The sequence below is a fragment of the Carcharhinus amblyrhynchos genome, chromosome 7, assembly GCF_965287045.1.
Source record: "Carcharhinus amblyrhynchos chromosome 7, sCarAmb.v2.hapA, whole genome shotgun sequence".
NCBI lineage: Eukaryota > Metazoa > Chordata > Chondrichthyes > Carcharhiniformes > Carcharhinidae > Carcharhinus > Carcharhinus amblyrhynchos.
In genome coordinates this window covers 27,156,251-27,174,108 of record NC_137330.1, presented here as the reverse complement: position 1 = coordinate 27,174,108, position 17,858 = coordinate 27,156,251, and the positions used below count along the sequence as shown (strand labels likewise).

Genomic DNA, 17,858 nt, shown 5'->3' with positions numbered 1-17,858 from the left:
TGGAGGGATATGGCCAAATGTGTGCAATTGGGACTAGTTTAGGGATTTGAAAAAAAAAGGTGGCATGGACAAGTTGGGCTGAAGGTCTGTTTCCATGCTGTAAATCTCTATGACTCTATAAGTATTGTTTAGCCATAAAATCTTTCTATTCCTCTCTGTCTTTTTGTTAAATATGAATATTATTCACTCCTTGTAGAACAAAATATCAAACCTTTATTCCGGGATTGCAGGTTCTTTAACGTTCAACTAAGGTAAACGCAATAACGCGCAAACAATGGGGAAACATGATTAACCATCACATGATCAGTATCATGTGGTGGAATGCCATGTGATCAAAAATCACATGATCCAAACTCCAGGAAAACATCAAACTAAATTTGACAAATCCGGATCAGACCCAGATTTGCTTCATATTAAGCCTCTTATGTTTATGCTTCAAAATAGAGAGAACTAATGTGTTCCAAGCCTTCCATGTGATGGCTATTTGTATTGTGACACAAGATGCACAAAGTGGCTTTACATCAACTTTCTGGCAAACCTTGCATGTGCTTATGACTTGGCACAATAAAATATCTGAACACTCGCTTTGTTGTGATAAAAATATGTAGTTTAAAAACATAGCCAATGAAGTCTTCAGACTATGGCCTTGAAGTTTAGCAGCATTATCATCCTCCCATAAGAGACCACCAGCAGCACCAGTTCCTCAGGCTACATTTTAAAGGTGAAAGTGTTTTATTTCGGTTTTTAACACTCTGGGATTCTTTCCAGGGGTGGAAGAATTATTCAGTCTGTGTGAATTAATGCCTACTATGGTCACTCTGCCGCACATTTCACTTTTTTTCCTTACTTCCTGCTAAGCTTGTGGAGAGTGAATCAGGTATCAGTGCTGAGGCTGCATCCAGGTAGGGCGAGACCATCTCGTCTACAGTGTAATATTCCTCTTTCCTCCGGTGTTTGGTCTGACTTCAGGTTAAGGCTGCATTTGAACTTTGTACCAACATTGCATTTGCAGTGTGCAGTTCACAGTTACCCCTCTGATTGTTATGTGAGCCAATTCAGCATCTGTTGATAGGAGCTGTCTTGTTAGCATAAGGGAGTTGAAAAGGATAACTATAATCAGCAAACTTTTTGGGAGATTTGGGGTTGCGCTTTTTTGCAATGTAAATGGAAACAGGAATTGAGTTTAAATTAGGGTCAGGAAACCACCTAAAGTCATGGAGGAATCATAGAAACATAGAATCCTACAGTGCAGAAGGAGGCCATTTGGCCTGTCGAATCTGCACCGACCACAATCCACCTAGGCCCTATCCCCATAACCCCATGCATTTACCCTAGCTAATTCCCGTGACACTAAGGGTCAATTTAGCATGACCAATCCACTTGACTTACACATATTTGGACTGTGGGGAGAAACTGGAGCACCCAAAGGAAATCCATGCAGACAATGGGAGAATGTGCAGACTCCACATAGACAGCAACCCAAGGCTGGAATTGAACCCAGGCCCCTAGAGCTATGAGGCAGCAGCGCTAATCACTATGCCTCCATGCTGCCCACCCCTGGTGGGAAACCTACTGAAGTTATGATTTTCACAGGATGAGCCTTTAATTAATAAGGAGATTGCTTTCCTGCCCACTGAGAGCCAGTGGAGATAAGAAAGGAGGTAAGTGACACTCCATGGCAGCCTTCACTAGTATAGGGTTTTTCTTCAGAGGGTAAGTATTAAGCTCAATTTTAGCTCATACAAAGACTCGCAATCACAATATCCTAGTGAAAGACATTCTCTATTGAACAACATATGCTGGGCAGTCCAACTCTTCTCTGAAGTTACATCACAGTGGCAATACAATTATACATCTTCCAAAAGACATTTTACCCATTCTCTGACTCATCGCATTTGGAAATGAACCAATCATCATTTGTACAAGTCAATCATTATTAGTAAATTTCATATACCTTGGCCAATTACAGATATTCTGTGACAACACAGGAACAATAATTTCTAGCGGTTTCTGCCTGACTTTCCCATGGCTACCTGTGGCCAGTTCCAGACTCTCTTATCCTGGTTGAAGGCGTCATCTATTCATTGGGCCATCTGAGTTCACTAGTTTTGCCCTTGGCTTATGAATTTTCCATTCATAAGGACTGTCTGGAGTCCATGCCTAGACAGCAATGCTTCTATGGATGTATTGTTATAAAGAATTTAATTCACTTTACTGGCCTATTTCCTATGATGCCTTAGAACTCTGTGCTTTTAGCCACGCTGTAACACACTTTTCAGAAATACATGTTTAAAATCTCTGACTGTGGTTATATGTGTTTCTATGCAGACAGTGCTTCTGTAAAATATATGTGTAAGGTAGTCTGTGATTCTTAGCCTAAATTAATCCACCCTGTTTTAATATCTTTGTGAGCGTTTTAATCCCAAGGTATTTCAAATTCCTCTAACAACTGGTTTCACCCACCACCCCCCCAACCCTGCAACATAAGAACATAAGAAATAGGAGCAGGAGTAGGCCATCCAGCCCTTCGAGCCTGCCCCGCCATTCAATAAGATCATGGCTGATCTGTCGCTGCTCAGTTCCACTTTCCCGCCCTCTCCCCATAACCCTTAATCCCCTCTCCTATCAAAAACCCATCAACCCGCGTCTTAAAAATATTTAGCGAGGCAGCCTCCACCACTTCAACGGGCAGAGAATTCCAGAGATTCACCACCCTTTGAGTGAAGAAGTTCCTCCTCAACTCCGTTCTAAACCGCCCCCCTTTTATCTTGAGGCTGTGCCCCCTAGTCCTATTGTCTTTTTTGAGCGGGAAGAGTCTTTCCACCTCTATCCTATCCATCCCATTCATCATCTTATACGTCTCAATGAGATCTCCTCTCATTCTTCTAAACTCTAACGAGTACAAGCCCAGTTTATTCAGCCTCTCCTCATAGCTCAACCCCCTCAACTCCGGTATCAGCCTAGTAAACCTCCTCTGCACTCCCTCCAAGGCCAAAATATCTTTGCGCAGGTGCGGCGCCCAAAAATGCACACAGTACTCCAGTTGCGGCCTCACCAATGCCCTATACAGCTGCAGCAAGACCTCCCTACTTTTATATTCAATCCCCCTCGCTATGAAGGCCAGCATCCCATTCGCCTTCCTGACCACCTGCTGCACCTGCAAGCTGGGTTTTTGCGACTCATGCACAAGGACCCCGAGGTCCCTCTGCACCGTCGCCTGCTGCAGTTTTTCGCCTCGCAAGTAATAGTCCTTCCTACCATTTTTCCTACCAAAGTGGACCACCTCACACTTGCCAACATTAAATTCCATTTGCCAGTTCCTGGCCCATTCGCCCAGCCTATCTAGATCCTTCTGCAGACTCTCCACACCCTCCGCACAATTTGCCGTTCCCCCAATCTTGGTGTCATCAGCAAATTTCGACACTCTACACTCGGTACATGTAACTAGTAATCACTGTTGGCACCAGGATCGGCCCCGACACACTGTCTGGTGCCAGTTTCTTCATCCCACTTCCATCCCTGATAGCCTGAAAATTCATGTCTCAGTTATCAGCATTTGGTTGTGTTAAGATGTCAGGCCAGGTTTTCTGCATACAGATGGCAAGTTATCTGATTTACATTTCAGTTTTAATTAGTAGCCCAAGTTCAAAATCAGCACTTGGTTGTCTTGAATCCATTTATTAGAATATCCTGACAGATCATTAAGCACTTCATATGTCTTTTGATTAAAGAATCAATCACACTGATTGAATTCTAATTATCCGGAACTGTGTCCTTCAGAATTAAACTGTATTGTAACTTAGGGATTCTCAACATGAGCAGCTATCAATGTCTGGACTCCAGACATTGCCACTACTTGAAGCAAATTTCCAATGTTAGAAGTTCTGTTTTCTGCTCAAAGCTACTTATTTGTGATGCCATTGCAACAAAGAAAAGGTCCAGTTCATTTCAAAGGCTAATGTTATCATTCAGGTTAGAAACTCCAGAGTGAGGTCTCTTTGCACCTCCTCCTCTGTAAACTGTACAGGTTAAATTTCTCCAATAGTTCATTGATATGGCATTCAAAATACTCCACTGTCAAAGATATTCATTGTACACATTCTCTTTTGCTGAAACCAGAATTGTAAGCAATACTCCATATTTAATTTGACTATTACTTTATTAAGCTTCGGCTTAACATCCAGAAACTTTTATTCCAATCTTCCGTCAATATATCCTGACATTCTACTTGTGTTTTAAACTGCGATTACAAAATTTTGTCAATGAAAGTGACAAGTTTACTACCACCCTTCAACTCCTTTTCAGTTACTCAGTTTTCCAAATTTCGCATGTCCTCCTTATTTCTTTGGAATAAAATAAACTTGGTGGACATTAACCTGGTGTTGTGAGACAATGGGTGAAGCAAGAGGGAGGTTAAGAAGAACAAGGAAGAGGACAAGAAGAAGTTAAAAATGAAATTCCCAGTATGGGAAGAAGACAGAGAAAATGCCTCAAGTATTTTTAAAGTATAGAAGTGTACCATGACATTTTAAAGATTGGGAACCACTGGTCTGACTTCAGGTTAAGGCTGCATTTGAACTTTGTACCAACATTGCATTTGCAGTGTGCAGAAGATTTTGTCTTCTTTTTCCTATTCAGAAAATCATTCAAATTTGGCTGGCAAAAGCTTTTCCTGACATCCTTTAGTTTATTTTAACCTGTGGCCTCTTGTCTTTGTATCCAGAAATGTTCTGTGTTTACCTGATCTGTGCTGAATAATTTGACGTTGCTTGAATTCGTCCTTTGTGTTTTGGTGGCCATACTTTGATATGGATTGCCCAAAGTACTGTACAGCTTTGGCATAATATCTTCTGGTTTTTACTCAGCTAGCATGGCAATATAGTTTAGGATTCTACTTACTGTGTGCTATTTGAAGTTATTTGACAGGCTTGGTTTCAAACCTATGATCAACCCAGGTCTGTTTCCACTTTACCTTCATATATTTTTGCAACCTCTATAAGATACTTGTGGAATTCATTTTCCTTCCAAGGTACACTTATAAGTAATTGAATTTCATCTCCCATGGATTATTCCACTTTCAGATTTTATATACCTCCTGCTGATGGTGTTTGGCTGCTGCTTCTGACTTCACTGCCCCTATTTTAACGGTATTTGTAAATTTGATCTGTTTGCTTTGGGACTTCTGATCTAGGAAATCAATACAGATAAAGGGCACTCATCCCCATACTACCCCTACCCCAACCACCAAAACATCATTCCCTTAACAAGATCCTCTGCATCCTCTCCTTCAGCCAATTCCTTATCTCCATCCAAGTTTTATTTTGAAAAGGACTTAGTGCATTCGTGATCTTAGGATGTCCAAAATAATTTACAACTAATTGCTTTTGAATTGTGATCACTGTTGTAAAGTAGAAATGCATGTTCCCATGAAGAGCAACGTGATTTCTTTCAGTGACATTAGGTAAGGGATACATTTTGGCCACAACACTGGAGCTTCTCCTTGAGAAGATCCATGGGATCTGTGACATCCACCTGAGGGGCAGATGTGGGTGTTTAAAGACTCAGTCAAAAGACAGCAACTCCAACAGTGCACTGCTCCTTCAATATTGTCCTGCATTGCCAACCTGGATTTTTTTTTATTCATTCATGCCCACCTCTAATTGCCCAAGAGAAGGTGGTGGTTTGCTGTCTTCTTTAACCATTCACTTAAGCAGGAAAAATAAAAAGCACAACATTACTTTAACAAATTGCCTACATCTGCTCCTATTTCTTATGTTTATGTACATGTTCATATGCTAATTAGAACCCATGTGTAATAGGAACAGTTGCAGTTCTGTTTGGAAGGAAGTTCCAGAATTTTTAACCTGTGATATGAAGGGACAGCAATATAGTTTCAAGTCAAGATGATGTGCGGCTTGGAGAGCTACTTACAGGTTTTCCTATACATCTGCTGCCCTTGCCCTTATGTGGTAGAAGTCACTAAGTTGGGAGCTGCTGACGAAGGAGTCTTGGTGAGTTTCTACAACGCATTTTGCAGATGGTAGACACTGCTGCCGCTGTGCATTGGTGGTAGAGGGAATGAATGTTTAAGTTGATGAATGGCGTTCCAGTCAAGTGTGTTGCTTTGTCCTGGATGCTGTAGATCTTCTTGAGTGTTGTTGGAGCTGAACTTATCCAGGCAAGTGGAAAGTATTCCATCACACCCCTGACCTGTGTCATGTAGATAGTGGAGCGGCTTTGGGAATTCTGGAGGTGAGTTACAACCACAGAATTCCTAGCCTCTAATCTACTCTAATAGTCATGGTACTTGGCTGATCCAGTTCAGTTTCTGGTCAATGGCACTACCCAGGATGTTGATTATGCAGGTTTCATGGTGCTAATACCATTGAATGTCACTGAGATGGCTAAATTCACATTTGTTGGAGATGGTCATTACTCAACATTTGTGTGGTGTGAATGGTACTTGCCACTCATCAGCCCAAGCTTGAATTTGTCCAGACCTTTCTACAAATGGACACAGGCTGTTTCAGTACCTGAGGAGCCACAAATGCTGCTGAACATTGTGCAGTCATCAGCGAACATCCCCATTTCTGACTTTATGATGTAAGTAAAGTGTTTGATGTAACAGCTGAAGATGGTTGTGTCGAGGACACTACCCTGAGGAATTCCTACAGCAATGCCCCAGAGTTAAGATTATTGACATTCAACAACCACAACCAATCTTCCTTTGTGCCAGTTTATGATTCAAACCCATGGAGTGTTTTCTCCTGATATCCATTAACTTCAGTTTTGCTAGGGCTCCTTGATGTCGCGCTCAATCAAATGGTGCTTGATGTCAAGGGCATTCATTCTCTCCTCACTTGTTGAGTTTAGCTTTTCTGTCCATGTTTCGACCAAGGCTGGGCTCAGGACTTGAGTAACCCTGGCAAAACCCAAACTGATGATTAGTGAGTTAAGTAAGTGCTGCTTAGTAGCACTGTCAATGACACTTTCCATTGCTTTGCTACTTGAGAGTAGACTGATAGGATGGTAACTGGTCAAATTCTGTTTGTCCTGCTTTTTATGAACAGAGTAAGAAGTCTCATGACACCAGGTTAAAGTCCAACCAGTTTATTTGATAGTAAATCCACAAGCTTTCGGAAACGCTGTTCCTTCGTCAGGTGTGTGGAAAGTTGTGAACAGGACATAGCTGGACAATTTTCCACATTGCCGGGTAGATGCCAGTGTAATGTTTGTACTGGAACAGCTTTCCTAGAGGTGTAACTAGTTCTCAAGCATAAGTCAGTACTATTTGTGGAATGTAGACAGGGACCATAGGTTTTGCACTATCCAGTGCCTTCAGCTGTTCCTTGATATCAGGCAGAATGAATCAAGTTGGCTGAAAACTGGGATCTGTAATGCTGGGGATCTCAGGAGGAGGCGTGGATGGATCATCCACTCAGTACTTCTGGCAAAAGATGGCTGCAAATGCTTCAGCTTTTTCTTTTGCACTGGGATCCCCATAATTGAAGAAAATGATATTTGAGGAGCCTTCTTCCCCTACTAGTGCTCAAGTCTCTGGAGTGGAATGTCAGACCTTCCTACCCAGAGGCAAAAATGCTACCAACTGAACCATGGCTGACCTATAATTTCCACTACTTTCAGTCTCAGTTACTACCTTTCCTAAACATGCTTATCAAAAGCTTTTTGGAACTCTGAGTGCATTAAGCCAAATGATTTTTCATTGTTATTTGGATGTCACTTTTTTAAGAAGTCAAGGAGGTTAGGTATGATTTTCCTTGTCTGGAGCCATTTGACTGCTATTGACAAAGCTTTGACAAAGGATCATCTGGACTCGAAACGTCAGCTTCATTTCTCTCCTTACAGATGCTGCCTGAGATTTTCTAGTATTTTCTCTTTTGGTTTCAGATTCCAACGTCCGCAGTAATCTGCTTTTATGAAAAAGGGAACTCTGTTAGCTTCTCTCCCATTTTCTGATAACCCCCAACAATTTTTAAATCAACATGCGAGCACACAAACCAAACTTTTCCATCAAACCCCATTGGAATATTCTCAACTGCACACAACTTCGAACGTTACTTAAATTAAATCCCTTAGGCTTTCTTACAAGAGATCTTAAGAGCTGTTGACAATATGTCTAACTGATGTGTAGATAACACTAAAAAGAAATTGCAGAAATGGATATCAGAAATGTAAATAACAACTCGCTGAATTTTTATCTTTCACTTGTTGAGCCTGAATACTAGATTGCCAGAGATGATGAAAATTCAGCAAAGTTGTGTTTTTAAGACAAAATTTTAAGACAAAATTCTCTTTCACAAGATTCTCTGTGAAAGAGAATTTTATAGTTGTTTTCAGGTAACAACATGTCTAATTTTCTGTTCATTGTTAGCTCCTTCTACAATCCAAAGCTTTTATGGTTCTCCCACAGTTACACCTCATAAGATGTTTTGCAATGTGACTCCTCAGAGCGATGTACAGTACAGTTTCCAGAAAAGGTAAAATAGAGGGAAAAAAAAGCACTTGCATTTATGTAGCACCTTTCATGATTACATGCTGGCCCAAGATGCTTTGCAGGTAATGACGTACTTTTAAAATTTGGTCATATTGTAAGAAATGTGGCAGCTAATTCATACACAGAAATTCCCATCAGTATCAATGTGATAATAACCAGGTAATCTGTTTTCCTAACGATGATTTAGGAATAAATATTGGTCAGGCCACCTCTACTGCTCTTCTTCAAAATATACTACAGGTTCTTTTCTATCTACCTGAGAAAGCAGATGGTGCATCCGTTCAATTCAACTCATCCGAAAGATGTCTAGACGGCATCTCTGACAGTCATTTTGAATACACTGATTCATATTTTCCTGTTCTGTTGTTTTTAATAGAAAATATAAGCATTCTAATAACTGATTCACGTGAGGTGGACAAAAAGGCATGTGGAACCTAATGAATTCCTGCTTTGGTGGAGCAACATACCATGATTGTTTCCCTTTCATTTAAACTGCATCCTGATAGAGTCCAGAAAGTAGAACCTCCCAGCATTGAACACTCCTATTCCTGTATCACAGTCAAATTTGTTGACCTGCTATGGAGGGAATGGTAAAGATTCCATTCTTCACAAACTCAAATGGGAAATCCAGGAATCAAAAGACACCTTGCAAAAATGGGAGGTCTGGATTACTAATTTTATGGGCGAGTCGATGTGGTTTTCTTTTAATTTAAGAATTTTTGAAACATATTTTAAATGTTGTTATTGTCACTTGGCGTTGTATATATGCTAACCCAGAAAGGGTGGGGAAAATACTGAAAGAATTGCTCAAACACTTTAATTAGATTTGCTTTGTGATGCTTGCTATTTTCTATATGGCTAGATTCTAAGGAAGTTCCATTAATACAATTGGTTGGCCTCGTGTTTCTTGCCCACAGTTGATTAATAACCTATCTTGAGAATGAAGTGTTTAATTAATTGGAGATTGGGTTAACTGGTTTGAGCCAATCAGTCTTTTGACATGGGATGACCTGGAGATGTTACCATACCCAAGAACTTATAACAAATGTAACACTGCAGGACATTGAATATTATTGGTTGGAAAATTATTTTCTCAATAGAATGCACGTCAAATCTTTGGCCCAGAAATTCGATGGCACAGCATCCAATATGGTGGGTGGGCGCCTGTTTCTTATGTGCTAGAAAAAAAGGACAACTAGTGTCTGTATTTGAAGCTGGCACTTGGCTTTTCATATTGCAAATTTGGGCCTTAACAAGTGATTGAGGTCCCTTTGCAAAATTGAGATGTGCTGGACAGATCTGCACGCAGCTTAATGCACAATCTGCAAAGGAACTGCTGGAGGCTGTATATTTTTATAAAGTTACCTGCATGTGAAGCCTGGAGGAGCAGTCCATTGCTGAGTGGCCTCCCAACCCCGCAGGCCCACTTTCCCAATTGCTCCTCTCCTGATTTCACCCTCCCTCAGCACTACCACCTCAATCCTTCGATCGCTCCCCAATCCATGCAGTTTTCCTACCATCTGATTGTTTTCCAATTCACCTGGGACCTATCTGACATTGAAGTCATCTTCCCTGACGATCTGCCAGGAAATGGTGTCGCAGCCATCAGCAGCTCATCACTCTCATGCAGTAGAGATCTCAGGCCCGTTATCAGGAGTGCCTTGGGCAATAATGTAACCAGTTTCTCGGCTCATTTGTCAAGTGCTCTGTGGCAAACCTTCCCCGCCCTGAAACTCAGTGTGTTTTTCCTTAAGAGCTTTATGGTCAATATAATAACCCCCCTTCTTCTTCTTCACCACAGTAACTTGCACTAATTATAAAAAGACCCCGCCACCTGTACCACCACGAACTACATCCAAACCGGTGATTTCAGTGACAGCTCAGAGCAGTACAGAATCAACTCAGGATGCATATCATGAGAGCCGGGGTCAGAGGAGCTCCCCATGGCCCCAGGAAGGCAGGATCATTTATAACTCGATGGACAGCCTGGACAGTACAAAGGCAGTGAATATTGCACTGGAGTCTACCGCTGCCCAGCATCATGTTATCAATAACAGCAAGAGCAGCGCGGTTTTAACCAGGGACAAGGCCATCTTAACCTTAGACGTGACAAAGGCAGAACAGTATCTGAAGAATCAGCGGTCCTCCATTGGGATTCAGGTAACCTGTCATTAATGTTTCTTATCTGTGGCATGTTGAACACAACTATTGTAAATAGTATTGAATGAATCAAGCAGACTAGTTGTTATTCAAATATACACCAGCATGTACAGTAAGATGCATCATAGAAAAGAAAATTGGCAAAGAATAAGAAAAATTAAATTCAATATAATAACTGAAGGGAATGAAAGATAATCTAAAATCACATTTAATCAGAATCTACCATCAAATGGAGCATAATAGGAATCTTTAGTTAGTGTCCTAATATAATGTTTCAGCCAGTACTTACTTAATTAGTGTTTTTAGATAAGATTTATTTTAACTTTTTTCCTCTCTCACTATCATTATTTTTTTCTCATCCACTCATAATTCATCTAAACCTGTGCTGTTGCTGCACTGAAGGTTTTTTCTCTGTAATGTTATGCAAGAATCAGTAGTGAATAAGCACAAGTATTCCACCCTGGTCTCATTCATAATTATTCCCTCCATCCAGATAAGATGATGTCTGGCTCAATCCATTGATAAGAAAATCAAGAGTTGTAATGTGGGGAGTCATAAAAATCGTCTAGTATTCAGAGACAGAGTGTGGAAAGACCAGTAGAGGTTTGGTCAGAAACCAAGTGTATGGTGTCGAAATTTGCTGATGACACCAAGATTGGTAGAACGGCAAATTGCGCGGAGGGTGTGGAGAGTCTACAGAAGGATCTAGATAGGCTGGGCAAATGGGCCAGGAACTGGCAAATGGAATTTAATGTTGGCAAGTGCGAGGTGGTCCACTTTGGTAGGAATAATGGTAGGAAGGACTATTACTTACATGGCGAAAAACTGCAGCACGCGACGGTGCAGAGGGACCTCGGGGTCCTTGTGCATGAGTCGCAAAAACCCAGCTTGCAGGTGCAGCAGGTGGGCAGGAAGGCGAATGGGCTGCTGGCCTTCATAGCGAGGGGGATTGAATATAAAAGTAGGGAGGTCTTGCTGCGGCTATATAGGGCATTGGTGAGGCCGCAGCTGGAGTACTGTGTGCAGTTTTGGGCGCCGTACTTACGCAAGGATATTTTGGCCTTGGAGGGAGTGCAGAGGAGGTTTACTAGGCTGATGCTGGAGTTGAGGCGGTTGAACTATGAGGAGAGGCTGAATAAACTAGGCTTGTACTCGTTAGAGTTTAGAAGAATGAGGGGAGATCTCATTGAGACGTATAAGATGATGAATGGGATGGATAGGATAGAGGTGGAGAGACTCTTCCCGCCCAGAAAGGACAGTAGGACTAGGGGGCACAGCCTCAAGATAAAGGGGGTGCGGTTTAGAACAGAGTTGAGGAAGAACTTCTTCACTCAAAGGGTGGTGAATCTCTGGAATTCTCTGCCCGTTGAAGTGGCGGAGGCTGCCTCGCTAGATATTTTTAAGACGCAGGTTGATGGGTTTTTGATAAGAGAGGGGATTAAGGGTTATGGGGAGAGGGCTGGAATGTGGAACTGAGCCACGACAGATCAGCCATGATCTTATTGAATGGCGGGGCAGGCTCGAAGGGCTGGATGGCCTACTCCTGCTCCTATTTCTTATGTTCCTATGTTCTTATGCACTGGTTATAGCAAATACCAGATCAAGCAGCAGCTCCACAGGAAGAAAGAAAAATTGCAAGTTTTGTCACCCTGGGTTAATTTTACATACTTCTTAATCTGAACATAATTTGGTGAGAAGCCAGAGAGCAGGTCAGGAGCCTGCTCTCTGTCCACCAATTGCTAATGCACAGATTGTATATCCAGTAATACTAGCATTTCTCATTTCTTCTGTTTGCTCACCCAATGGTTGGGATTGTCACCTGAAGTGACGTAATCATTTTGAAATGCTGAAATGCCAAAGCATGTTCAAAATTAGATTTCTGTTTCAGGTGGTTGCTTTGTAAAATTCTTGCGCTTTCATGAGAAAAAAAGAACAATTAGAAACATGGAAGTAGTTTTCCAGCTTTTAGTTTGGAGTGAATTGTTATTATTTGCCATTACTGTCTGTGTGGAGTTTGCACTTTCTCCCTGTGTCTTCAAGGGTTTGGTCTGCATGCTCCAGTTTCCTTCCATTGTCCAAAGATATGCTGGTTAGGTGGATTGACCATGCTAAATTGCCCCTTAGTTTCCCAAGATGTGTAGGTTAGGTGGATTAGTGGGGTAAATGCATGGGGTTAGGGGGTTGCCTGGCCTGGGTAAGATGCTCTGTTGGGAGAGTTGGTGCAGACCCAATGCGCCAAATGGGCTCTTTCTGCACTGTTGGGATTCTATGATTCTACTTGTCATACATAAGGTTACTGTATATCTGTCACTTTTCTGCAATACAGTCCTAACTGTCAACATCTGAATTGCTGATGGAGTGTGTTCTGACTTGGAAGCACATTAGAGATGGGAACAGTGTGATACTGAAGTGAGAATGTATGATATCAAAGTGACGAGACAGTGCATTAAATCCAATCAAATTGTGTTGCATGGGTTTGTCAAAAATGCTCAGCATTTTCTGAGTTTGTTCAAAATAGATACATGCGAGGAGGAGTCAGAAATAAAGATTTTGACTGGAAATAAGCTCATTTCAATGCCACGAAACTGGACCTCAGCTAAATTATTTTTGGCAAATAGATGCCAACAATGGACACAAAGGGAAATAAAGATAGATAAACTTTACGACATGTCAACTCGGATTATAGTCGATGCATCAAAAGCTCGAGATCTGTGGATAACATGAAAAGTTGACAGCAATGAGTTCAAAAAGAAATAATAGAGTCACTGAGGCATATTCTAAATAGAGGAAAAAAGCAAAAAGGCAGATTGAGAAGACAAAGAGGATAAATGCAAGATGATTGACAGCCAACAAAAAGGGACTATATTTTTAAGCTTAGGAGCTGAGGAGTGGGGACTTCATATTTGAGAGTTTAAAGTTGAAAAGTCACCAGGCTCAGCTAGAATGAATTTCAGAAGACTGCAGGGGAGGCAATAACAGAGACGTTCTTCGTTGTTCTCCAAAATTCTTCAGAGGCAATAATAATATCTGAGCAGTGAGTGACTGTAATGTTATAAAGCATACTCAAGGTATAGGAAAGTGATAGCCAAAAATTATAGACCAGTTAGATTACCTAGTCTGTAGGTGAATCTCCAGGATCCATATTAGTGGATGATATAAGTGAACCCTAAGGCATGCATGGGCTAATTAAAAATAGTGAGCATAGATTTGTGAAGAGAAGGTTTTGATTGATTGGTTTTTGAAGAAATCGTATTACATGGATTAAATGTGATGGATATTATATTCATAAACCAGATCATAGAATCCTTACAGTGCAGCAGGAGGTCATTCAGCAACAATCTCACTCAGGTCCTATCTCCGTAACCCTAGGTATTTACCCTGCTAATCCTGTGACACATGGCCAATCATCCTAACCCTCATATCTTTGGAGCATGGGAGGAAACCGGAGTGAACATAAGAACATAAGAAATAGGAGCAGGAGTAGGCCATCTAGCCCTTCGAGCCTGCCCCGCCATTCAATAAGATCATGGCTGATCTGAAGTGGATCAGTTCCACTTTCCCGCTTTCTCCCCATAACCCTTAATTCCCTTGCCTACCAAAAACCTATCTACCTGTGACTTAAGTATATTTATCGAGGTAGCCTCCACCACTTCAATGGGCAGTGAATTCCAGAGACTCACCACCCTTTGAGTGAAGAAGTTCCTCCTCAACTCTGATCTAAACTGCCCCCCACTTATTTTGAGGCTGTGCCCTCTAGTTCCACTATCCTTTCTAATCGGGAAGAACCTCTCTACCTCTACCCTATCTAGCCCCTTCATTATCTTATAAGTCTCTATAAGATCCCCTCTCAGCCTTCTAAACTCTAACGAGTACAGACCCAGTCTATTCAATCTCTCATCATTGGCTAACCCCCTCATCTCCGGTATCAGCCTGGTGAACCTTCTCTGTATGTCCTCCAAGGCCAATATATCCTTTCGCAAATGTGGCGACCAAAACTGCACACAGTACTCCAGTTGCAGCCTCACCAGTGCCCTGTACATTTGCAGTAAGACCTCCCTGTTTTATATTCTATCCCCCTCGCTATAAAGGCCAACTTTCCATTCGCCTTCTTGACCACCTGCTGCACCTGCAGACTGGGTTTTTGCGATTTGTGCACAAGGACCCCCAGGTCCTTCTGCACCGTAGCATGTTGCAGCTTTTCACCCTTTAAATAATAATCCCTCCTACTATTATTTCTACCAAAGTGGATAACCTCACATTTGCTAACATTGTACTCCATCTGCCAGGTCCTCACCCACTCAGTCAGCCTGTCCAGATCTCTCTGCAGTGGAAATCCACACAGTAATGGAGAGAACATGCAAACTCCGCACAGTCACTCGAAGCCAGAATTGAACCTGGGTCCCTGGTGCTGTGAGGCAGCAGTGCTAACCATTGTGCCACCGCATAAGATAAGATAACAATGAAGTTGCGTGATGATAAAGCAAAGGTGTCACAAGTCCTGACAATGTAACTGCTTGTTGTGCTTATATTCTGGATGTACTAGTTTGCCCTGTTTGAATTTTGTTAGTTTGAAGGTTTGAAAATGGGTGTTTATTGTGCTGCTGGATTAATCCCAAATCTGAACACCAAGATATGTTATCATCAACTGCATGAAACATATGTAAACTAAATGGGAATATAGATGCAACCCTTATATGTGACCTTTAAAGGGTCCGTGGTATTATTCTTTATTAATTCATGGGAGGTGGCTATTTTTGAAATGGCAAGCAGGTATTATCTACCTCTAATTGTCCTGGAAAGATGGTAAGTCACTTTTTGAACCATTGAAATCCATGTCACTGATGGATCCTCATAGTGGTTTAGATACAACTGAATGCCTTGCTCGGCCACTTCAGTGGGCAGTTCAGAGCCCAAGATGTTTAGTCATGAAGTCCACTGAAACAAAAAAGTCAGAGACCTGAATTCAAGCTGCTTGGATGGAAAGGTGTCCAAATGATTGGAAACAAAGAGTTGGATAATTGGAAATTGACAGCGCAGTTGGGATCAATGCTGGGACTTCTTCCATTTCCTGTGTAATGAGTTGGACTGATGTGGAAGATTAGCCATGTGTCACAGGATTGTTGTCGGTGCAGGCTAAATGGGCTGAATGGCCTCCTGCTGCACTGTAGGCATTCTGTGATGTGGTTCAGGGATATAATACATTTACTGATAAATTTGGAAGCTTGGGAAAACACAAGAAGAATTAGCGGCAAGGGGGGCATTAATTGGGAAATTATTACGAGAAGATTGAAGGCAAGATTATCTTTGTTTGACACTGAAGGTTATTAGAACATGGAATGTGTTAGTGTGTCTGCTGAAGCAGAGTTGATGAGATTATCCAAACTGGAATTGGATAGTATTTGAAGAGCAATGTATAAAGGTTTAGAGAATAGAGATGAGAGTAGGTAGCCCCATTTAATGAACTAGTATTGATGAGCATGATGGCCTGAATGAATTTTCTCTCTGCTGCAACTGTCCTGATTCTATCACTTTTGCAATCTGACTTGTTTATTTGGCCAGGTGGATGCTGTGGAGACTGCAACAGACTCAGATACAGACAGCAGAGGCCTTCGGGAATACCACTCGGTGGGAGTGCAGGTTGAAGATGAAAAACGGTAACTCAAGCAAGAAATGAGTGTTGCTGCAAATTAAGCAATCTAGTTTTTATTTAAACAAACAACAGGGTAAACATCTGGAAAAAAGACTCAGTTGCTAAGGAGAATTAGCAAGGACATGTAAATGGGAGCTAGTTAATTCCCAGTTGTGTTCCATTACAGCATTAGTACAGCCTCATGCTGATCAGGAAAAATTCTCAATTAAGAAGTTATGGTCAGTGCTTTTTTGTTTCACGGGTTATTTGCCATACTGAGTCAAACTCAATTACATCACTGAAGCAGATGTTGTTCACTGTATACACGCGGAAGAAATAGAGGGGAAGAAAGGGCCACTGAGGCTGAAGCGGACTGTTCTCAATCTCGTTGTCCGTCAGGCTAAGCTTCTGACCCTAGGTCCACTCTATCACCAAGACCGACTACTTTCCCTTCTGTAACATCGCCCATCTCCACCCCTACCTCAACTTTTCGGCAGCTGAATCCCTCACTGCTCGGGGATTCAGCTGTCGAGCTATTTCTCGGCCAGCATTCCACCTTGCACCCTCCATAAAACTTGAGATCATTCAAAATTCTGCCTGAATCTTGACTTGCATCAGTTCCATTTATCATTTGTTCACTGATTTACATTTGGCTCCAGAGGCAGCGATGCCTCAATTTTAATATTCTTGTCTTTGTTCCAAATCTGCCCATGGCCTCACCACTTCCTTTCTCTCTAACCTCCTCCAGTCCCACAACCTTTCTAGTTCTTTGTGATTTTCCAATGCAATTGTGCAAATATGTGACATTAAGCATATCCCTATTTTAATTGTTCTGTCACTGGCAATTGAATATGCACCTGAATCCCTCACCCATGCCTCTGTCACTCCAGGCCCAGCTACTACAAGGCTGGCATTCCACCTTGCACCCTCCATAAAACTTGAGATCATTCAAAATGGCCTCCTTCTGCACTCTATGATTCTGAACCTTCGGCTGCCTCAGTCCTAACCCCTGGAATTCCCTCCCTAAAAAACTCCACCACCTCAGTTTTCTTTTGTCCTTTAGATTGCTCCTTTAAAACTACCTCTTTGAGCACGCTTTTGATCATCTGTCCTAATACATCTTTGTGTGGCTCAATGTCAAATCTTTTTTGTGTTTATGATGCACCTTGGGACGCGTTACAACCTTAAGGGTGCCATCTAAATGCAAGTTAATGTTGTTTTAAAAATAACCTTCATTATGTTGTTGAAAAGATCTTTATGGGTAAAAAGTTTTTTAAAAACATTTAATGGATAACGTAACTGATTCAAGACATCATGATATAATTGCCCTGTGGACACCCAGATAGAATGAAAAAGTTACATTGCAACTATCGTTAATGTAAAAATCCCCTCAATATTCTGTGGATTATCAAGAAGATAATGGATATAGAATCCATCATACTTCTCATCAAAGCAGCAACACTTGAATAATTTATGTGAGGAATAATAGTTATTCTGCTTATCAATTGTGGCACTAAAGCAATTCAGAATGAAAAATGAAAACTCGTTCATTCC

General features: G+C 41.5%; 1 protein-coding gene across 6 annotated transcripts in view; it reads left to right on the top strand.

The window, feature by feature from the left end:
* Positions 1–17,858, top strand: part of dlgap2a (discs, large (Drosophila) homolog-associated protein 2a) — an 874,451-nt gene that overhangs the window by 832,480 nt on the left and 24,113 nt on the right. For all 6 annotated transcript variants that reach the window (XM_080192052.1, XM_080192051.1, XM_080192054.1 and 3 more), the window contains 2 exons: positions 10,317–10,675; positions 16,235–16,329. In XM_080192052.1, the coding sequence (XP_080048178.1) occupies positions 10,317–10,675; positions 16,235–16,329 (454 nt within the window). The remainder of the gene's footprint in view (positions 1–10,316; positions 10,676–16,234; positions 16,330–17,858) is intronic.